Consider the following 24,471-nt stretch of genomic DNA (forward strand, 5'->3'; position numbering starts at 1 on the left):
GGGAAACTAGACGGTTAGAACCATAGACAAACAGATGACATGTTTTAGGTTTCCCGTAATAGTTTCAGAAATTACGTCGTGGGAAAACAACAAAAAACATACGGTGGTATAGTCTGAAGTTTTGTTGACATCCTCAATCACACTTACTTTCTGCTTTTGCTAAATTATAAGCAAACAAAACACATGTCATTACCGCAGATTCATTGTCCGTAGTGATGCTGTAACAACTAATTAGACTTGATTTGTATTATTTCTCCGTTACAGAGTTAGGTTTGGACTTTTCTTCTGGGCTTCATATCCGGATTCCACACTACAAATGGTAAGTATTTCCAGGTATATTTTAGCCCCAATTCAAGGTTATAAAGAAAGAAAGACATTCCGTTTTCAGTTTAGGATTGTAGGCCTATTTGTGTTCATGGTTTGTCTCGCCTTACAGTCTACGGTTGTAGCTGGGCCCTAGACCAGCCTTTCCCAAACTCAGGTTCGCGACCCAAAATGGGTCGCGGACCCGTTTTGATTGGGTCGCCATGTTAAATGCATTTCTACACACACACAGCGTCAGAGCTGATGGCTGCGTTGCAAATACAATTTTTTTATAATTTTTGTATTTTATTTTTTATTTTGAAACTGAAATTATGCATATATAGCATCGTATATTGAATTATTTAATTTTCTAACTACAAATAAACTAAAATTAAAATATTGTATTTGTATCAACTCTGACGCGTCCCCCGCGAAAGTTTTCGCGCCGTCTGTTTATTGTTTATTGTCTGTTGATTAATCCCGATCGTACATGATGGCAAAAAGATGATACAAAGAGGAGTTTTTAAACGTTGGCTTCACAAAAGCTGTTAGAAATGGAGAGGAGCGGCCTCAGTGTGTTTTATGTGGAGAGGTGCTCAGTAACGAAAGCTTGAAAATGAACAAATTGGACCGGCATCTCCAAACAAAACATCCTCTGCATCGGGACAAATCGAAGGATTTTTTCCTCTGCAAAGAAGAGTTGTTCAAGAAGCAGTGCTTTGACGGCGGAAAAGTAAGTCACTCATTTTAATCATTTGATTTGTGTGTTTGTGAGTTTGTCAGGGTCTGTTGTGGAATTGTTTCATTAATGCACAGTTGTATGAAATGCAGACTGAGCCCCGGAGCGGACCGCCAGCTGCGCGCTCTCGCGCGTCCTCTACCCGCTCCCGCGAGTCCACTACATTCTGCAGCGGCACAGAGCGGTGTTTCAACTTTTACTAGCCTAAAATGTTTTTATAACGGCCGGGAGAAAAACAGATAAACAATAATCACAGGAAGATAAGAGGGAAAGTGGCAGGTAATTGAGAGAAACCTTTTTTTCACTGCAGCCGCACGGACGTGACTGCTGCAGTGTGATGCACAATACATATGGGGGTTATTCCCTATCTTTATTCAAGAGCGTGGTCTTTAAATTTGAGAGCATACTTTATTGATTTCAGGTTCAGAATATGTATTGCTTTCCCTCAAACCCTGTCCTCACACTCAAATAGTGCCTGCTTGCACTTATGGCGCGTTTCCACTGCAGCGGAAAGCTCGCTTTAAGCGTGCCGAGCCGTGCGGGGCCCGTTTTTGGTTTCGTTTCCACTTGGCCTAGTACCGGCTAGCGGGACCTAATTCACAGTATTATGTATGTAAGTCGCTTTGTATAAAAGCGTCTAACAAGTAACATGTAATGTAATGCGCTATAAATGCGGTTGCCAGGTCCACATTAGGTATACAGCGTACGCCGGCTGGTGTTAAAAATCACCCAATAACCCAGCAATGTTAATGATGATATCTTCTCTGTTATTTTCAGGCATTCAAAGGGAACAGAGGGGCACTGAGGGCATCCTATCAAGTCAGCCTCCACATTGCCAAAGCAAAGAAGCCCCATTCCATCGGGGAGCAGCTGATCAAGCCTTGTCTTAAAGATGTGTGTCTCTCTGAATATAGTCGAGCACTTGTCTCAACTACAGGAGAACTTCAAGCTGTACTTCCCTGATTCACAGAGAGCTCAAAACCTTCAGTGGGTGAAGTTTCCCTTCCAAGCTGTGCCATCACAAGACCTGGGTCTCAGTCAGGCAGAGTTAGAGGCACTGGTCACACTGCAGGTCAACAGGGGCAGTAAGATGCTGTTTGAAACAACCACTTTGGCACAGTTTTGGGTTGCTCATTTCCAGCAGTTCTCCTGCTTGGCTAAGATAGCTGTAGAAGTATTGATACAGTTTGGCACCACATACTTGTGTGAATCTGGGTTTTCTACTTTAGCATACCTGAAAAACAAATACAGAAACAGGCTAAATCCTGAGCATGACCTCAGATTGGCACTGTCAAAAACCCAGCCCAGAATAGATCTGCTGGTTGAAAACTTCAACCAGCCACATACCTCTCATTAGATGTAATTGTTATTATATTATATCATGTATCAATATATGATATAATACCCCTTCTAGCATGTCAGATGAGAACATATTGTAAATAAGTCAGTAAAGTTAATCAGTTGCCAAGTGTTGGAGTTTCTTTGTCTCTCAGAGTGTTTTACAACAGCTCTGTTCATTTAAAAGGGTGCGTACATAGTTTTTGATCTAGTGACAAACTTAATGTTGCACTTCTGATAATTTAAATGTGGTTTCACCTGTGATGTACTGTATACTGCACTTCCTATAGTTAGTGCAGTATAGTATAGTTACCTTTCTGTTTACAACATGTTTGTTCTTTGTTCATTTAAAAAATGGTGTGTACATAGTTTTTGAGCTAGTGACAAACTTAATATTGCACTTTTGTTAATTGTATCATTTAAATTAGATTTGTACTGTATTGACTGCACTTCCCATGTTTCGTCTTTTTGCTTTGATCCTTATTTTTTCTGGGCAAGCTCAAAGGGAAGGTTTTTATGGTGAGAAACCTAATTGCTGCGAAGCACTTTTATAATTAAATAAACATTTTCATTTACATTTCAAATCCATGGTGTGTTGCATTCTTTGTTTATAAATGTAGATATTATGGAAAATCTTGACATTATTTTAGCTTGGGTCCCTTAGGACCACAACATTTCGATTTTGGGTCTCATGCTGAAAAAGTCTGGGAACCCCTGCCCTAGACAATCAGGCTCGGGAAAAAAAGCTCAAATAATAGTTATAAGTGACACTTAGATCAATTTGCACTAACTTTCTGTACCTGCAGGTTAATAATATTAACAATATTATTAGGAATATTAATAGTATAAACAATATTGGTCATGTTAATACTTTATTGTATAATGATGTTAATTAGTTATTATTTATTTTAATTATATAATTAAGTACAAATATATAATATTAACAATATTAAGACAGCATGCTATTTTGCTAAATGTTTTGCAAACCTTTTTTGTAATATATTGTAATGTGTTTTTTAGTATATCATCCCCTTAAATATTAATATTGTGAAAAAGTCAAACTTCGTCTCTCTTATATTCATGGTATATCAGAATAATATGTTAAATACAGTTTTGTCATTTAAATGAAAAGCAAAATATGTTGTTGTAGGTGTATTATTGTGTGTGTGTGTGTGTGTGTGTGTGTGTGTGTGTGTGTGTGTGTGTGTGTGTGTGTGTGTGTGTGTGTGTGTGTGTGTGTGTGTGTGTGTGTGTGTGTGTGTGTGTGTGTGTGTGTGTGTGTGTGTGTGTGTGTGTGTGTGTGTGTGTGTGTGTGTGTGTGTGTGTGTGTGTGTGTGTGTGTGTGTGTGTGTGTGTGTGTGTGCGTGCGTGTGTATGCATGCTTTAGAATAACTGTGGCTCAGCTATATGTAGACTCAGTTAATCCTTAAAGACGTCGATGCTGCTCTTCAGTGAAAGTCCTGCTCTGAGACACAGAGGAGTCTCCTGAGAGAAATATGCAGATTAACCTGAACAGACATCAACACAGGACACCTCCACTGTGTGAGTAAAACAAATAATTCACAATATATTTATGATACAGTAATGTTTCTGAGTCATTATTAGTATTATTAGATTAGATTTAGGTGAGTTTAAGGCTGTCATTAACTAGAGTAGCTCTTGTATTTTCATATTTAATTAAATGTTTTGTAGCTTAACAGGTTGCAAAGGCATATATGTCTTCAAAGAATATGTGTTTGGATGTTACAACAGTTTTTTTTATTGTGCAAGTATCATACATGTTACTTCCCTGTTAAAGCTTCCTTGTTACATAAGAAGCTTTTCAGTACTCCATGCTGTAATTTAGGCCAACGTTAGCTGTGCTGTGTGAGTGCACTCTTATCTCCTTCTACAGTACACTGGTGTCACAGTGTGATATTTCTTATTTTCTCTGTTTATATTATGAATGTTACCTTCATTCTTATCTGAGGTTTTCATCTTTTATACAAAATTCATGACAAGAATACAACCAAGCTTTAAAGCTTCGAGCTGCCCTTTGGAGCTAAGAGGCTCAAACACTGAAGGAATACACTGAATAACACATTTTATTATGATGAATATTAATCATGGTAATACAATATAGCCAAACCTACATTATACAGAAAATATTGTTATTTGGCAAAGCTACAAAAACACAGGCTTTATAATACATCCATTATATAGGTTTCTACCACGTGTTGTTGGTATACTGTAAGACAAGAGCATACAGTACATGTAGTTTGCTGACAATTTCTGAGGTAAGTTTGGTATTTCTCCTTTTTGACAAAAGATTGAAGCCCCTAAATACACGTGTCTCCACTTATGTTGCCTGATTACACCTGTTAACAGTAATGTGTGTGTGCATTTGAGTCCTAATTACAGTCATTAAAAGCACCTGTTTCGTTGTAAAGAAATTGATGTAATTCAGTTAGCAGTACTTTGGCAGTTCCAAAATCTGTGACACATTATGAGATTGTTGTGTGCTCTAAATGGGAGAGATGTTGATAACTTATATACTTGTATTATGGGTTTCTTTTTGGACTAGTTTACATGCTTTAATGTTCAAAATGCCTTTCTCTTTAAGACTCCAAAAGGCCCAATCTGCTGTGATTGACTTGCTTGGGAAAGGTGGTGCACCTTGGCAAAGGTTGTTTGAAGCTGTTGGTAGATAAATCAAATGGAAAGTGGTATAGTGAGCCTTAATGTGACATAGTTAGGTAGTCAAATCTGAACAGTTTTTTGAATCATATTTGAGCCTAGGCAGCCAACACAAAATGTACTGTGTTATTTACGTTGTTTGATGCTAGATAACCAATGAATGTTCTTAAGCACTCAAAAAGGGATCAACATTGATGCAGCAGAACGGGAGATATCTTCTTTTTATACAAAGGGTTTTTCTTCCTTGCCAAAACCTGGCGCCTCATGTGCCTCCATTTTTGTTTCCACCCTTTTCAGTGCAGAGATGCTCTCTTTGGTGATTTCACCACGCCGGCTCTGGGTGGTTCATCTGTGAGGAAACGAGGGCCATAGCCACCATGAGTGCTGAAATTGAGGGCAGGGCAGAGCACGACTCGGAGCACAATGGTGAGTTGGCTGACATGGTGGCAGACATGAACATGGCCGGCCAGCGCATAACCCTGCCCAATGGCTGCAGGCCCGGGCCCCCGAGGACCACCAGGGTCTCAGACAGGAAGATGTCCCTGCAGGAGAGAGGGAGCCGCATGCCCAAACAGCCCACCATCGAGACCAAACGTGTGTCCATCACAGATGCTGAAGTGAGGAGACTTGAACTACAGAAATTAACTACAAAGTTGGATTTTTTAAGATAATTAAAAATGTTGGATCATTTATTGATCGTTTATCTTTTTTATTTCCTGTAGGATTGTGTCCAGCTGAATCAGTATAAGTTGAAGAAAGAGATTGGGAAGGTGATTATCATATTAATCCAATGAGCAAACAAAAGTGATGACAATTATTTACAAAGCTGTTTTCCTTTGTTTATTTTCACACCATATAGGGTTCATATGGAGTGGTTAAATTGGCTTATGATGAAGATTCTGAGAAGTACTATGTAAGTTGAAGCTTATGAATTGAGCACTCATGGTCCCTGTGTTTATGTTCGTTTTACAATAACGTCACTTGCTTTGTGTTCTTTATTCAGGCAATGAAAGTTGTTTCAAAGAAGAGGCTGATGAAGCAGTGTGGATTTTTTCGTGAGTGTCTAAAAATAACAATGAAATACGTTTAGTTTGTTCCTGATGAGTGGGTGTTGATGGTTTTTGTGTGTAATTTCAGGCCGAATACCTTCTAAAGGACCAAAGCCTGCGTTTCCTCTGGAGAAAATCTACAAGGAGATCGCCATCCTGAAAAAACTGGACCATCATAATGTTGTTAAGCTAGTTGAGGTGACGCTATACTGGGAATGACTTGATGTCACCAGACTATGTTAACTAATAAGAATTAAAGACATATTGGTATATCAAGATGTAGGGCATTTAAAACACATAAAGTACTACAATGAATTATTCCTTTAGTAGAAATTACTAACTCGACTTCACATATCTGTGTAAACCAGTGCAGAGAGACTTCAGAATTGACTGTGTCTTGCAGGTGCTTGATGATCCTGATGAAGATGGACTTCACATGGGTAGGGCACATTCATCTGTTTTACAGTAGCTGGGTTTAGTACAGGTGTCAACATAAAGTGGGGGACTCATTCAATTCTGATTATTTGTATTCAAGCCTTCGATTTGATGACAAAAGGGTATGTTTGTGCATTTCTTTTTCTGTCACAGTCGACAATTTAAGTTGAACAATTATGATGTATAATATACATTGACTTCTTCCTTCTCCACCTCTCATGTTGGTCAGCCAGGTGATGGAGGTGCCCACAGACCACCCTTTCACAGAGGAGCAGGCTCACTTTTATTTCAGAGACATCGTCCTGGGAATTGAGTACTGTAAGTTAACAGGATTTCATTATTAAGTAAACAGAGAGTTAAAAGATCAAGGGTACTTGTAATCTTTGCTTTAAGAAACATTGCGTTGTATTTAAAAACTGCGTTGTATTTAAAAACGATGACACTTTCTAGGCCTACCTGTATTCTCTATGTCTTGGGATTCAAGACTAATTGTTCAAAGAAAGATAATTTCATTATGGCTGGCATAATGATATATGACTACACTTACATTAAGTAAGATTCCCCACAGTTTTCTGTACCTGTCCTAAAATGATGGCAGAGCTGATATTTCTCCTCAGCAGATAATCAACACGTTCACTTATTTGCCTGCTTTACATACTGTCTATCACAGTGCACTACAACAAGATCATCCACCGGGACATCAAACCCTCCAACCTGCTGCTGGGGGACGACGGTTGCGTCAAGATCGCAGACTTTGGTGTGAGCAACGAGTTCGAGGGGACGGACGCCAACCTGTCATGCACAGCGGGGACGCCGGCCTTCATGGCCCCTGAGATGGTGACTGAACACGAGCTGAGCTACAGGGGGAAGGTGAGACAAAATGTCTTCTGTTGGCCAACTGGAAAGACGCAATAGCAATTACTGAATCACATTATGTTTTTGAGGTTACTCATTATATCAGACTGTGTTTCATTGTGAGAAAAAAAAAAATTACGTCCAAACGCCTACGGAGAGCTTTCCAGTAATGACACAGCCCTGATAAATACTGTGTCTGTTTAACAGGCATTAGACGTGTGGGCGATGGGAGTCACACTCTACTGTTTTGTCTTTGGAAAGGTAAGAAAAATCAAAGCATGTAGAATAAAGAGCACGTTGATGATTTCATTACACGTTTTAAGAATTTCCTTTTGTGTGTCCCGTTCCAGTGCCCTTTTTATGATGTAAACATCATCTCTCTGCACAACAAGATCAAGCACAAACCTGTGGCGTTTCCAGATACGTAAGACATCTTTCAACCCATTGAGATAGCACCATGGCTATATGGCTTGTTATCTAATATTATTCATGAGCCAAAATATTATATCAGAATATGTTCAAAACTTATAGTGTAAGTATTTTGTCAGTTCTGGCAACAACTGCCTCTTCTTTTGATTCAAAACTGTCATCATATATTATATAGCAGCATTTGATATTCTCTTTCCTCCGTTCACCTATTTTCTGTCTCTGCTCGATGTCTAGACTTAAGATACTAGAAACTGTAATATATTATGTGTTTTTAATGTCACACCTATTGAAGTTAGCATCGGAGCAGTTATTTTTCTTTATTATTCCTAATACCTTTTCCACTGATGATATTTTGGCTTGTCAAAGCACAGGTGGAATTAATACAATCTAAAATAGCTCTATTTCAGAAATGAAACACCGGTATGTTACAAGCTGGCTCTGCTTGTAACACAAGGACATTAGTTCCACACAGGAGTTTCTTTGACAAGAAAGATGTCTGCTGTGACAAAAGGTCCATTCATATTCACTTCATGCCACTTTGTACATCTTGGTTATTGTTAGGAGGTAAAGTGTGCCCAGTTTGGGAATGTTATGACCTTTGTACAGTTCCTGGCCTCCCCTTCTTGATCAGGAAGCTCCCAATGAACTCTTCCTATCCAATCAGTGGCACCTGATGCATGTACAGAAGGCCGTCCTTCAGCCGCTCAAACAGCGTAATCTCTCTACGCCACATTGTTATTTTACTTTCATTTAAAATAAAAATGTGGTTTATCCAGCCTATTTTCTCCCTTCTTATTGTTTCCCCTTTAGCTGGGGTTGTAACAGGAACCTTCTAAAATAGTTTTATTTGCAAAAGCATCAAATCATGTTGACCTTGTTTTATTTTGTGCAGGCCATCGATAAGTGATGCTTTAAAAGGGCTCATTGATAGGATGCTGGATAAAAACCCTGAATCAAGAATCACCATTCCTGAAATTAAGGTGACTGGACAAGAACATCTGAATAATATTGTTTAATAATATAAGACCAAACATTTTCTAACAATTTCACATTTTCATAACAATGCTATTAAAGCTGGATGTGTGGGTGACGGAGAACGGCTCTGATCCTCTCCCTCTGGAGGAGGAGCACTGCACGGCGGTGGAGGTCACTGAGGAGGAGGTGCAGCAAGGCATCACAATCATCCCCAAACTCTCCACGGTGGTGAGTCGCACAGGGATCCTTCTCTGGTCAATATTCAACACTTTAATGAACAAACATGGCTGCTAGTTTGAGTATTTTAATTAGAAAACTTGCAGTTGCAATATTTACATTTATTTGAGCTTGTTGCTTGAATGCCTTTCCTCAAAAATATCTTCTGTGGTTTGAAAAAACATAAAGGAAAAGGCATTTAAATGATACAAAGCCTGAACCACATTAAGGGACAAATTGCCTTTTAAGTTGTAGAATTGAAATATTAATATGAAACAATAGTTGAAAGGTAGAAATTAAACAATTTGGGATGGTATTTAAGTAGAACCCTTTGAAAAGTAACCCCATGATGGTTAGCTAGAAAGTGAAATTAGGATTTCATGTTAAAATCATACAGATTTGACCTTAAAATATCTGTATGTATTTTGGTGTGGAGACCTTACTGGCATATGAACATGTGTTTTCTTTCCATTGACTCTCTCTCTGATGTCCACTGCAGATTCTGATTAAGACTATGCTGAGGAAGCGCTCTTTCAGTAATCCCTTTGAGTGTCTGGGCGTTCGGACACAGAGGTCCATGTCTCTCCCTGGAGGTCTTCTTACGTAAGTGGCCTACTCTGCAAATCCTTCCTGCTCCCCTTCTTCCAAACTGCGATTAGGTCTCTTACAAAACAAAGCAGCCGGCAGATGCTTGGATGAAATCAGAACCATCAGTAACCTTCTTTGTGTGTGAGGTATTTGTCTCACATATTATATTCATATTATATTCACCATTATATCTAGGATATTCGTCCTTGAACACTGATTACCGTGTTCACTGTATTTGTGCTGGTCCTGAAATGAGCAACACATTGAGGGAGATAAAAGCATTTATTTCCCATTAACGAGGCAGTCTGTGGGGGGGCCGCTGGCACAGTTAATTACACCTCCACGTGAAGAGATGTGCAGCTGAATCCTCCTCCACACTAACCCAGGCCCCAGCAGCACTGCTGCACTGCAGTCTCCCACGTATAATATGTGGAAATCATGTAATATATATTTTTTGAATTTCTTAGACAACAGCAAGAAACTTGAAACTATATTTGAAAAGCTGAACAAATTCGTAGTTTTGCTTGAAGATGGAGATTAACGTGTTTTATTTTTGATCTTCTTGGATGTTTTGTATTACACTTTTCTGCATTTCGTCACACTTTGGGTCCCCCTCTGTTTAACAATTGATTTAGTTATCATCTGTACAAATATTTTTGTTATAAAAACTACTGATGGATGCAACATTATTTTAGTCACTTTCATACTGAGGGTTTAATGAACAGAATGATGCAAGTCACAATACAATGATACAACGATACAATGAGCTTTAAAGTAGGTGGCCTTGGAGTGAAGCTAGCGATCTTGATGCTAAGCTAACAGCCTGTAGCTTCATACTTCACACTTTCTAGAGAAACGAGTGATATCAATCTTCTTATCTAACTCTTGGCTAAAAAGATTATTTATTTGTTCTTCAACATTTCTGATTTCAAACAGCATAGACCTCATTAACAGAACACTAACAAATAACTGTCGGCCTCTTGCATTACATCTCCTTCTTGCAGTGGCTCTTGGAGTTTACCGAAGGCCTCGCCTCAGCTTCCTCCAACCTTGAGGTAACATTTGAAAAAGGTTTAGCCCCATACCCACCTCAGCCTATCAGTTGTTTGTTCAACCTTTAAGAGGATTAAAAGGCAGACAAAGCTCTTAACAACAAGCAGTATTATATACTATATACAGGGCTGTTGTCAGTGGCTTTGTGTTGGCTTTGCTGTCTATATTGTTTCATCTTGGTGTGGATAAGCATGATGAGCTGAGTTGTGAAGAATATGTACTCCATGACTTTTGTAGCCAAGTGTTACCCCCCCACACTAGTATACAGTATCATCTGCAATCTCACTTAGCGCCTTCAAAAACATGACAGTGTTTTTTTTGCCCCACAGGAAAGTCGGCAGGGAGGCGAGCAGAGAAGGCGAGTTAGAGGACTTGCATGAAGATGATACATTAAAAGAGGGTGAAGATGAAAAAGAAACGTTAACACAGATTAAAAAAGAAGAGAGCTTCAATGGTTAATGCATAATACTGAGGACATACTCTATGTTATAATATGGATAGTTAAATACATAAAAACCGTTAAAAAATCTGATTTGATTGTATTTTTACATTTTCTACAGTTGTTGAGAATATTATTTGTCTGAATCAAGATAAATAAAGTTTTCATTATAAACAATGACTGAACAATTACAGATGTTTTTGTTTAAATGCACCATGACAGCATTGAATGAGAGACACTAGAGGGCAACCTTTTGACAACTCACATTATTATGCCTTTGTGGTGTTACTGCTGCCTCTTTGTTAGTTCTCTGTGTCAAGGAGGACATTAAAGGTCCCATGTCACAGCCATTTCTTCTGATCATAATTCCATTGAATGGATACATAGATTTATATTGTGCAATTTTCCAAACTCACATTGGTTTCTCATACAGCATCTCTGTATAGTATGCGTATTCACTCTCTGTCCTAAACGGCTTGTTGGCGGGACGTTGCGCGGCTCGCTGCTGTGAGGAGGGGACAGTGTGAGCTAGCTTACTGGTGTCGTTTCCTGTTTGCTGCGTGGGGTCTGCGAGACAGCGAGACATCACAAAACTCAGCCTTAACTCAGCCTGAGCACCATGGACGCGGGAAGTGGGGTGCACCCCCCTCTGCGAGGCTCCACTAGCACCCACATCCCCAGACGTGGCGCACCTACAGTGTAAGCGCGTCAAAGTTTCGCCGCTGAGAGAGTGTGTGTGTGTGAGGAGCTCCATGGATTGGTCCATTTGGACCAATGGGTCCATTTGGGTATGGTCACGTCACTGTACCCAGGAAAAATAGAAATCTCTCGCATTCTGGGGCAGCATAGACAGGTCTTTTCTGTGTTAGAATTGTACTCGCTACAGGGTGTACTTTGAGGGTTTGTGACTTTGCAGACCGTTTACATGCATAAAACGCTACATAACACACAAGGGGATGGGTAATAACCAGAAAAGCATGTCATGGGACCTTTAACATATTGGCCATAATAACCATTTACATTTCTTAAATAAATCTTGATTGTTGCATGAATAGAGACGAATACTCAACATGTATTCTAGTCAGTGATTTAAAGATGCTCTGCAGCGCCACAAAGGAACACTTTTATACCAGAAAAAGGTAGCAAGGTTTGATTTTTACAGTCTTAACTCACTCAAATGCACGTCAGACTCCAGACCAGTAGAGGGCGGCATTGTTTTAAAGATATTGACTACAAACTAGGAGTTGTTTTATTCCCCCATAAAACAAAAAACCACCCTGACACTGGGGTACTTCCAACTTCAGCTACACTGCTCAAACGTTGATCTTACAACACAAAAAAGCATAACAAATATAGTTTTTGGTATAGTTTAAGCTTTAAAAGAATTTTCCTAGATTCATAACTGATTAACCAATATAAATAAATATATTGATATGATGACCAATATAAATGGAACTTGAAAATACTTCAACATAAAGATTTTCAAATGTGGATAAGTTATAGGTATGATGATGCAAAATATAAAAGTGCCACGGACAGTCCACATCACATCGTCCATGATGTGGCCTTATGATGAAGGTTTGAGGAGGCAGGTTTTAATATGCTGGAGAAAAGAGTGGGTTTCTCTGGAGGTGTGCAGCTGTAGGTGGAGCATCTCTGACAGGACAATGTGGAAAAGAGACAATGGCAAAAAGCACTGAGCAGAGATTAGAGGAGTATATTATGTGTGACTACAGATACAGATAATGACACTGAAGAACATTTAAGGAGCTCCACATTTTGAGGGAAATATGTTACTCTATTTTCAAAGCGCTATTACAGATTTGATGGAATTGGGTGAGCATTGTGTAACAACTTATTATATTGATGAGGTTTGTAAAAAGTTAGGCATATATATAATTCAGGATTGAAAGTAAATTATTTTATTTTGTTATATTTATTTGAAAATAAAGAAAATAGGCAGCAGCACAGTTACAGACAACTTAAAACATTCACAATTCACACACACACACACACACACACACACACACACACACACACACACACACACACACACACACACACACACACACACACACACACACACACACACAGACACACACACACCGGCCTGCTTCAACGTAATTTAGAGTCACTTTGAGTCAGTTTAAGCACACCAGCTCTCTGAGTTTAATTATTATTATGATCAACTGAATACGTGTTGTATGGAAGCTGCAGTAGCACAAACATCCCACATCTTCATATGGCCTATAGTCTCCAATGCAATACAGTCAAAGTAAAATGAAATTACATATATTAGCCTATATTACGTAAAGGTAGGGTAGGTAAGAATGGAGGAACCAGCTCGAGTGCGCTATTTGAAACTATGCAGCCGAAAAAAATCTGCCCCTTCCTTCAGACTTCCTTACAGAGCCCCTCCTCCAACACACACGAACGCGCACATGACCAATGAGAGCACGAGATGGAAGGCTGACAGGCAGGTAGAGAATAATTGGTTGTGCTTTTTACAGCGCCACGGCTTCCAGAGATGAATTTTAATGTATTTATCGCAGGCCCGGTTCCAGAACAAAATGAATCATGCATCTGAGATTAGAGAGGGTGCAATGGTAAAGTGCTATTTTTATAATTGGGGAGTGGACCTAACACCCTCTAGGGGGGTCCTCACCTCCTCTAGGAGGGTCCTAGATTTTTTTTTAGATATTGAAGTTAAAAGCATCAATCTGGTGCACTTTGAGAGCAACATTAAGAGATCTATGGATCTATATGCTCTTTGCTGGATTCATGCCTTCCCAGTCCCTTATCACGTAGCCTACAAGAGCATGGCGCCAGTTGTTGTAGCCAGTTGTGGTGAAGGCATCTGACTTACTTGAACCGAATTGTCTACATGCTGCATAGTAGAAGATGTCATCTTTTTTACATGAATATTCCAGCCAATCTCTGTTTTGAAACCATGAGCTGCAAATGCGAGTTGGGTACTTTTTAAAATATAGCCTACCTGTGCAGGCTCTGTTTTGCCAAGGTCCTCTGGCCCTTGCGGGCCGCTGAGGGGTGGCGGTGTTTGGGGCAACGAAGACGGCTACGGCTGCTCCGCCTCCGTGGGCGAGGCGGGCAAAGCCTGCGAGTCGGGCGGGAGGACGTTAGTGTCCACGACAGTGGCCGCGGGTAACGTAATGTCCCCATGATCTGAACTGTTATTACCTGCAGTAAGATGCAGTGTTACTGCTGGCGATTAGGGCTAGTTGTTTTAACCATTTTCTGATGTCCATCACTGACTGCTGTGTAAGCACCTTGCAGATGACGAACGCGCAGCGGCACAGGTCACGCACACCTGACATAATAACGTTACTTACCGTTTAAATTGACCAAATAAATGCAGCAGACAATGTTATTTAACCACAATTACAATTTATTTTATTTCAACTAAACTCTTATTCTTCTTCTTATTATTACTATTATTATTATTATTATTATTATTATTATAATGTAATATTTTTCACTTTTCATATTATTTTTTAATCACTTTTCATTTTTCAAATGACGGTGCATAACGACTCAACTGAGGGTGCAATGCACCCTTATGCACCCCCGTATAACCGGTCCTGATTTATCGTCAAAGCATTATATATGTATTCATTGCTATCGGGATGTTAAGAGCATTCCATGGAATATAACAAAAAGTGTTTCTGAAGTGAGTTACCTACCCCACCTTTAAAGTACACAAAATCATGTTGCATTTTCTGCTCTGGAAATCTAATATATAACTCTTTAGCTTGTACAAGTCAAATTGCTTCATTAGATCATTTGTATTCCTGCAGTCAGCCCATTTTTCTCTCGTTGCAGTTATGTGAAGACCAAGGAGGAGTGTTTCTGAGCAAAGATTTCTGTGGAAACTGTTGCCATGCAACAGCACAATACTGCTCTCATACAAAGTAGTAACTTCCCTGTATGACTGCTCTTTTTCCTGAGCTCACCGCCTGAGTGGTAAAGAAACATCATATTCTATTCTATACAACATATGTCATGTCCTTTTAAATACAAAATAAGGCTTTTATATTCTGGTATACTCCTATGCTGTAACTGTGGTGGGATTTTTTTCATGGATGGGTAGGGGAAACTTTGATCCAGCCTCTTGTTCGGCACACACACTGTCATCAGGGTGTAGTTCAGCATCAGATATTAGTTAACACTGACCCTTGGCTCCCACTGTTAACCCTGTATTCCTGTCACCACGCCACGCATCATGCCTTCATAATCACCCCACCCTGCTCTCTCCTTTGCTCACTGCCTGTTACTCACCTCGGCCAACCCTACTGGCCCGCCGCTGTCAACTGAGCTGTACGTCCCCTCCAGGCTGCAGAGTGGAAGGCTTTTCATAATTCTCCTTGCACTGTTGGGAGTCCCTTGAGCTAGTATTCATAATGAGTCACCAACTCACACATCAGGCAGACCTGCAAACACTGGAAGGTATAATTTGTCAACGCGTTGGCACCTGAGGAGCTGATTGTGAAGCAAAGCATGACTGTCTAGATCCCGGTAAGGTAAAAGAACACACAGAGGCAAGACATTCAAAACTGCCACATGTAATAATAATCATTATTATATAATAAATAATATAATAATTATGTGTTGCAAACGAGTGCATGTCTTTTATCAAACCTGCACTATCAGCAGATGTGTCATTATTTAGTCATTAACAGTTGAATGTATCCCATTGTGATCCTGTCTATAGTGAAGAGGATTTAGACTTCACACCACAGCCTGCCAGACAACTGATGTCATTTTTTTCACACTTTCAAGAATATTAACAAAAGAAAAACATGTCAGCCAGAAAAATGTAAATCCCTGTCTATAGATGCAGCTCAAATTAGCCTGACGTCAGGCGTTAACTGTTTCACTGTGTGTGGCCTCCTCGCTGCAGACGCCCTCTGGTCAGTGTCTGTCAGAGGAGGTCACACTGATAGGTCACCTCCTCTGAGATTGACTGGAGAGGATCCTCCAGCTGTACGACTGCGAGGGAGGCTTTGAATGCTTAAGATGCGCTCCAAGAAAAAACACAGGACCATTAAATACTCAATTGTTGTTAATAAGCTCGACGCATCTCCACAACAATAAAAGCAGTTTTAGGACACATCAGAATCACACTTTTTGGAATGTTTGTTCTTTAGGAGAAAAGTTGTTTTCTCGGTATGTCAAACTTCACAGACTTTAACTTTGACTTTGTACAGGAAAAAAGGGAGAATTACTTATAATACACTTTCTTAAAGGAACTTCATGACAGGGTGAGATGTGTTTCACACATACAGCATATACTTTAAGGTCACAGAACTATCTTTATCCTATGGTAAAATATTTTCCACACTTTAAGGTATACTTATATACTTTACACAGTGGAAAGTATTGCTATACATGTGCAGGATATTATTTTGTATATTGTAAAGAAGTATTGTTGGAGAAAAGTAATGATCTGAATCTGCATTTCAGAAGAAATTGATAAAACGTAAGCCTCATATTTCTAAGATATTCAATCAAAACATCAAATGAGAGTCTTAATAAATAATGTTTTGCATACTTTGTTATATTTATGGTAATGATGATTGTGTTTCACAGAACATGGTGTGACTGTGATTCTCCTGCAATGGGAGGCCTTGAAAGAAGAACATGCAGAATGACGTAACTGTGAGACAGGGGTGTGGATGGGAGGACTTAAATTTAGACTCACCTTTCAACAAACTTCTGTTCATCAAACAAGCCTCTGTAGTTATGAATAATCCCCTCCAGTATTATTAGATGATTTGATCATCACATTTGGCAAACCATCTAAGTGACAGCAGTGTGATTATATGCTGCAGCCAGATGGAGTGCTTTTATTTGGGGGATGGGGGGTAAAGCTCTCTCAGAAATCATGTGATGACATTTTTTCACTGCCTATCAGATACAATGTATCTTGCAATGTTTTGGGACATGTGCCCCCTTAAAATAGTCTCTAAAACCTCCAGCTAAATCACTTTTGATAAATAATACAAAGTCTAAATGTTGGCTTAAATAATTCATTTTGCAGCAGTCATGCATAACAGCTGTCTTTGTGCCTGAAGAGTCAGCAGCAGTGCTCTTTGTCCCATCAAAACTTACAAAAAAAATAATATAACACAGTGTAATGAACTTTTCAAAAACAAAGCAGATATTGGACCTGATTATTTGTGTTTTTGTATTATTTCATGTTGTGTGTTTGCTCAGCTGGAGATACAACTTATAGATCAGCCTCCCTTAAGTGAAGATATCAACTCTCACCATCCACGCACAGGCGGATGGTCTCTTTAGTGCAGTTGCTGTCACATTGATGTCTCTGGTCTACTCACTGTCTACACACAGGCTGCAGGGAGGCCTATTTATAGATCTGTCTCTGTTCTCTGCTTCTACATCGGTCCCCTCTTCCTCCTCCATCTCTCTCTTCTCTCTTCTTCCCCCTTCTAATGGGTTGGTATTTCTGTAGCTGTACAACGATCTTCTTCTTTGCATCTTTGAGGTGCAGATCACGTTGAGGCAGATCATAAACTTTTTTAAATGCACCGTGCCTGTCTGTTTTATCAGTAGGCTATCTGTGTGACTCAGAAAAGTATAATCTCCTCGTGTTCTCAGTGCTGAAGAATAGGCCTAGTGATTTAATTAATTGTTGGACCAATATAATGTTTCTATTGCATGGTCACAAGCTGTCATGTGTCACCTCCATGACTCCAAACTAACGAAGCCATCCATTTTTGTTCATCTTGTTCTGAAATTAGACAAAATATATTAATGATTTGTGAGTCAAACGTCATGTTCCTGTTTGTTGTGGACGCAGTCCTCAGAGCTGCCACTACAGCCCAGAAACTACCCATGACAGCCATGCGGTTTGCTCGGTGACTAATGGCTGAACAACGGCAGTGAGACGCCTAAGCCACAGGAGGTTAAATGCCTTTCAGTGCAGGAATTTGTAGATAGCAAGAAAAGCTGCATTCAGCATGGAGGCAAAGGAAATCAATACACAACAACAAAGCGCAGACCTTGTAATGACCTCTTGACAGAAATGACTGACCTCTCTGCCTATTGAAGAAAAGCAAACAAGCACTTTAAAAAACAGGTAATCTGTATTTAGGAAGTAAAATATGTTTTGTTAAGGCCTGTATTGGATTGGAACAAGACTTGTAATTTACAGCCTTGCTAGCAGCTGCTAGCGGTGGTGCTTTGAGTTTAATGCTAACGTAAGCATGTTACATGCTTACAGTGACAATGTTAACATGCTGATCTTTAGCGGGTATAATGTTATCAGTATCTTAGTTAAGGGTGTTGGCATGCTAACAGTATGATGATTAGCATTAGCAAAATGCAAAATGCATCCAATAATTTGCTATGGTATGTGTAAGAAATTAAAATCAATGTTGATATGACGTAATTTAAATGAAATACAGGGTTTTAATTTAAAGGAGTTTTATTCTGAAAAAAACGGAAGTTCGAACTAACTATTAATTTAACACTTTTATTCTGAAAATTCTTTATTTCCGGTTAGCATTAGCTTGTGGCAGAGCCCTAGAGAAATAACGTCTGAAACCGTGAATTGAAGGTGAAATGACATGTGATGTTGTACACTAAACACACTGGGAATCAGGGAATGTTTAAATAACCACAGACATCAGAATGATGTAATTTAGCAACAGAAAAAGGCAGGAATTGCATTGGACTCGACGCCGGCCAATAGGAGAAGACCACAGATGACAACGGGAAGAGCAAGACATGAATCGATCTCTTTTAAATGACCTCGCCTGAGCACATGGGGAGAGCGCCTCCAGCTTGTAATTTCATTGTACATCACCGCATCTTTTTTTGTAATTAAATGCTGTTAACTTTTATAAGCTTCGCTTGACTCTTTTCAGTCTGTCCTGCTCTCAGGGTTCAAGAATTACTAACATATGTCACTCAAAACCAAAAATGTATGGAACAGGAAAAAATAAGTTGTAATAGTCATGACTATGGTTACTTCTAACATTGCCAACCCTAGCTCCACATTGTTAGCATGACTAAAAACATGGTTTTGCCATTTAATAAAGTCTGAAATAATCAAGAAAAAAAGCCTGTCTCACCCGAGGCAATTATGCAAGTTGGAAAGTTAGGTATCTGCATTCTGGATTTTAAGCTACCAATCTTGTTTGGGACTGATAGTTTTGACTCCTCATCAAACAGATGGCAAAGCTGAATCATTGCCTTTTTTCAGTCCAATATTTATTTGGGAAGCCTTAAGGAATAGTTTTCAGGAATATTGAACTTATTCATCTCTGCATAGAGTGGTAGTCTATCGATTGTATCATTTTAGTATAACTAATCGTTTCCCAAAAGGTCTAGCTATTTCTTTAAATCTAGCCCATTTTAAGCCCACTCCCCATTTTTCCTTCATTTAATCCATCATCCTCCACCTGAGCCAAAAAGAGAAGGACGTGTACACCATTACCTTTCTAGAAGCTTGAAAGAACTCATGTAAATCAGGGAAGACGAAAATAACCTACCAGTTTCATCTATACACATGGCTTCCTCATTTTATTTTGAAACATCAAGGATTCTTTCATATCAAGACATTTTTTTATTAAACACTGATGATAGTGGCGTCATAGTGGCTGTCTCAAATGCTGACAAGAAATTTGGTGTAGTGATTTAAGGCATTCGCCTTTGTGTGACATAATGTATGAGCTCTATGATCTCGCTGTCATCCAGGCTTCCCCTCAGGGAAAGAGTGCTGCATGTGATGAAAGTGATGAGCAAGTGGAAGTGAAGCATGCTTGAACCTTTTTCTGTTGTCTGCATCCTGTAGATGTAACCTTTAAAGCGTTATCTTCTCCAGGGATGTAATTCAACCAATTTAAATGAACGTAACATTCTGTGTGGTCTGTTTTATGCAAAGAGTCGTATTTATACTCTATGTGTTTAGTTTGCTCTAATTTGACATAATGTGTCATTAAGCATGCTCAATGTATTTGAGATTCCATCACATGTCTATCAGTAGGCAACTATTTGTTTTATGATGTATAAAGTGATCAACATTTGACACCAGTAATGACAACTATGTCCCTGATAGTGTAGCAGTACATTAAAACACAGGCTGGATAGATAGGTTGGTGCGGAATCCTAATGCCTCCTGTGTGCTTTGAGCGTTCTTCTTTTTTTTTCTTACAGGATGCAATAGGTGTCTGAGCAGTGCAGCAAGGAGCCGGGCTAATAGTGGGATACTTATTATAGCCCTAGCAACAGAGAGAGGATTGGAGGATGCAGAGAGAGAGCCTGTCAGCGATTGGCTGGCGAGGAGGACCTTTCAAAGCACAGAATTTCATCTCATGAAAGGTTCAGTGCAGCAAGCTGCAGCAGGAGGCTGCAGTCTGAGGGTGGGCAATCCAGCAGCTTGCCATACAGCTTCAGTTGGAAACACAGATATGTATATTTACGCAGATTAAACTATCATTCATGTGTAAAAATGCCACTTGCATGTTATTCAAAAATCCCAAGAAATGCAAATTCTGCTATTGTCCATTATGAGATGCGGGATTTAGTTTTATTGCAGCACCTGCTGTCTTTTTAAAGCAACGTTCTTTGATCCATGTCTAATTGAGTTAATGATCAGTAAGACAGACTTAAAAAAGAGCCTAATTTAAGTGTTGTTCTTGTGTGTGCTGGTGTCTCTGCATTGCAGCTAATAAAGACTCCATCTCATAAATTCACCCACTCACACTCATCACATGCAATGGTGCAGGCTTAAGCTGAACACACACACATCCAGATAAGGATGCACACACACCTGGTATGTGGGGTTACATGAGGTCATGTTGACCTTGGACAGTAAAACTCAACGGAAATCTGTTGAAGGAATCTCAGAGTGAAAATAAATGAATGTATGACTGCAAATGGCTATGTGACAGAGAGAAATGGAAATAAAGAATAATACCGATAAACAAATAACTTTAATGGGCAACAGATGGCAACCAAAAATTCTTCAGAGCATACAGTTTGTATCCCTAAACCCCCCTCGCTAGTATTCAGCAGACCGGATACTCTAAAATCAAATTTGTGATTCAATTTGAATTATTTTCTTCTCATTCCTTGTATTTGTAAGCTTTCATGTCACAGCAGAAAGAAAAGGAACCAACATTAAAAATAATAACAACTTTAAAATAAAACGCAAACCACAGGGGAAAGAAAACAAACTAATTCAAAAGGAACACAAAGCATGTATTCTTGGCAATGGGTGATAGTTTCAAAAATATTCTAACAAAGAAATGAGAAAGATTAATGTTAAACATATGAATGAATGAACTGACTCCATTGCAATAATCATAGGCTGTGTGTTGCATCAGGTTTTCATGCTATCTGTGTGGGGAGCCTTGGAGAACATCAACTTTATACTATGTTAAAAATAAATCAAAGCAGCTGTGACATACAGTTTGAGCTCATGGAGGCTGACTCATGATAGTGACATAATTGGCATACATGAACGAGGTTGTGTGATGGACCTTAAGGCTTTTGGTTTCTCTCTTAAGACAACACACCTCAGATTAAAAATATAAATCTGATAAAACTGCTATCTATTCGCAAAAATAAAGTCCCAAAAACTGCCATCTGTATGAATATATTAATGTAATAATCTATAGAAGTAGCAGCATTATGAAGATACATCTGTTCAGCAGCTTGCTGTGCTCTTGAGCAGCTTCTTCATACATGAATTATAACATTTGCTAATCATCAACCAACTCTATTGAATTGCCTATGCTTTCCCTGTGACTGTTTTAGTGCATTTGTGTTTTAATATTCATATATCTATGTGCTGTACACAGAGCAGTATCGTCAGACACATGTATTAGTGAGAAAAATACTACATCTTGCAGACATGCTTGCAGGAACTTACTGGCATAAATATATATTTTTCTTTTCCTGAACTTGCTAATGAGGAATATTAAATAATGAAACAGGCACAAAAAGAAAGCACATACTGTACTCAGGGCACAAAGCAAATAGTTAAAACATTCTCTTCTATGAAACAGATGTTTTCTCATGGGTGACAATACAACAATACACTAGACCACCACGGATATGGTGCAGGTATAATTTAGTCATATTCTTTTTTATTATCATAGCTATTATTTTGGTTCTTGTGCAACTGCTACATAATGACTCACATTCAAGATATTTTGTCACTCAGGAACAGCTAAAAGGTATAAAAACAAACTGACAAACAAAAATCTAAACTGGCAGAACTAAAATATGGTCCATATTTGTGAATTCAAAACAGAAACGTTGAGTCTGAATACTTCAACATCATAAAACTAGATAGCATGACAGAAAAAATTACTTCATTACTGTTCAAAGAACAAAATATATCATAATCATACTTCAATGTGACAAACACCAGTTGGTAAGATTAAGTGATCACTGGTGAGATTTTATCTTCCTATTTTTTTTATTTCAGTAACAAATTAAATACACATATTGCATGTCACTATAGCAACGCCCATTACAGGTACATTTTTACGATCACCATTTTGGTATAGCAAATAAAAAAAACATAACAAAACGATATAAATAAAAAATCAGCATCAGACAAAGCCTGTTTTTCTTAATCATATGAATACTTAACACCCACAGTATAAGTTAATAAAGTCAAGCTACTGTATATAAATACATCACCAGCATGCACAATATTGAATAATCGATATTATTGTCGTCATCATGTTACACTGAAGAAACAGTATAGTAGGCAAGTGCATTTAATAAAACAAACACAGAAGTAAACCACAAACTCTGAAGCTGCTTTTAATTGTATTTTTTCTTCATTTTTTTATATTGTTAAGTCTCTGCCTTTTGTAATCTTCACCTCCAAAATATTCTATGGTTCCAGTGACATAACAGACTGATCTGCACTCAAAATAAGGGAATCAATGTTTACTATTAAATCTTAATTTCCACTCCCATCTGATTAAATAATTCAAACCTGGGGGATTTATTTGGTTTAAAACGTTCTGTTTTCCTGTAGTGTGTGTGAGTGTGAACATCAATAGCTTTTAGGGCCCTTTCTGAAATTAGACTTAATACTGGAACCATTGCAAACTAGTGAGACATTCCCATTCAAGCATTTTCTCTCTCAAGTGACTCATCTCTATCACGCAAAAACCTAAGCAGCTTGTCTTGACAGAACAAGATCAGTTCTTATGCCAGTGTGAGGCTGCCATTTCAATCCAACAACAACCACTTCAGGCTGATTGACTGACATATCAGTGGTTTTGGCAAATGTCAAAGAGAAAACCAAGAAGAAGGAGGCCCCCTTTCAACTGTATATATATTTCTATATATATTTAAACTAAGATTTAACCTCCACTCTCACCTCTCTTTTGATTCTTTTCTTTTAACACATGGAAAAATAAAGAACTGCTGCTGCGGTAGTATCATCGGCAAAAGCGGCTGCCAAAGTCCACCGGCCCTTCATATATATTTTTTGTCGAAGTGTGGTTTCTCTTTAATTGTTGCCCTCACCGCCCTCGTCATCCTGCTGGTCACTTGTCCACAGTGTCAAGTTGTCTCGGAGCAGCTGCATGATGAGAGTGGAGTCTTTGTAGGAGTCCTCGTTGAGGGTGTCCAGCTCGGCGATGGCGTCATCGAAGGCGGTCTTGGCCAGGTGGCAGGCCTGCTCGGGGGCGTTCTGGATCTCGTAGTAAAACACTGAGTAGTTGAGAGCTAAGCCCAGGCGGATGGGGTGGGTGGGCTGCATGTGCTCCTTGCTGATCTCATGAGCCTCGTTGTAGGCCTTCTCCGAGGACTCGACCACGGTGGCCCTCTTCTCTCCCGTGGCCACCTCGGCCAGGTACCGGTAGTAGTCGCCCTTCATCTTCAGGTAGAACACCTTGCTCTCATGCTGAGTCTCGTTGCAGTTCTTGATCAGGAAGTTGTCCAGAAGGTTGAGCACGTCTTGGCACACGGCCTCCAGCTCTTTCTCGATCTTCTCCCTGTAGGCCCTCACCATCTCAATCTTCTTCTCATTGCCGTCGGCCGAGGTCTTCTGCTCGATGCTGGAGATCACCCTCCAGGAGGAGCGACGGGCCCCGACCACATTCTTGTAGGCCACAGACAAGAGGTTCCTCTCCTCGTTGGACAGGGCCTCGTTCAGCTCTGTCACCTGGAAGAAGGAGCAAATAAAGCATTAAACCATCTGCAGGGCACAAGCCTTTATTAGCACCCCACTGCATGAACATTGTAGAAAAAGGACGTGAGAACATATAATCCATGAAAATCTATGGTTATTACTTGAGTTTGCAGCATTTCTATTTTAAAAAAGGGCTTTCTTTTCATAGTTACAGTTTCTTAAAAGTGGG

The 24,471-nt window shown here is 39.3% G+C and overlaps 2 protein-coding genes across 3 annotated transcripts; one reads left to right on the plus strand and one right to left on the minus strand.

The window, feature by feature from the left end:
- The first annotated feature begins 248 nt into the window (after positions 1-248).
- Positions 249-11,204, plus strand: camkk1b (calcium/calmodulin-dependent protein kinase kinase 1, alpha b). 2 transcript variants are annotated; one of them, XM_079679601.1, is made up of 18 exons: positions 249-319; positions 3,768-5,482; positions 5,553-5,673; positions 5,779-5,826; positions 5,916-5,969; positions 6,060-6,111; positions 6,194-6,303; positions 6,509-6,545; positions 6,641-6,662; positions 6,770-6,858; positions 7,211-7,410; positions 7,603-7,656; positions 7,746-7,819; positions 8,717-8,804; positions 8,899-9,027; positions 9,515-9,618; positions 10,608-10,658; positions 10,986-11,204. In XM_079679601.1, the coding sequence occupies exons 3-18, from the start codon at positions 5,593-5,595 to the stop codon at positions 11,113-11,115; spliced, it is 1,323 nt and encodes a 440-aa protein (XP_079535727.1). In that variant the 5' UTR covers positions 249-319; positions 3,768-5,482; positions 5,553-5,592; the 3' UTR covers positions 11,116-11,204. The 2 variants fall into 2 exon arrangements, with proteins under 2 accessions (XP_079535727.1, XP_079535726.1); XM_079679600.1 differs by having other exon boundaries at positions 3,768-5,673.
- A 9,849-nt stretch (positions 11,205-21,053) lies between these two features.
- Positions 21,054-24,289, minus strand: LOC307035855 (14-3-3 protein gamma-2-like). The gene has a single exon (XM_079675665.1). The coding sequence runs from the start codon at positions 24,120-24,122 to the stop codon at positions 23,619-23,621; it is 504 nt and encodes a 167-aa protein (XP_079531791.1). The 5' UTR covers positions 24,123-24,289; the 3' UTR covers positions 21,054-23,618.
- Between the last annotated feature and the right edge of the window lie 182 nt (positions 24,290-24,471).

This window comes from Notothenia rossii, assembly GCF_949606895.1.
Source record: "Notothenia rossii genome assembly, chromosome: 4".
Classification (NCBI taxonomy): Eukaryota; Metazoa; Chordata; class Actinopteri; order Perciformes; family Nototheniidae; genus Notothenia; species Notothenia rossii.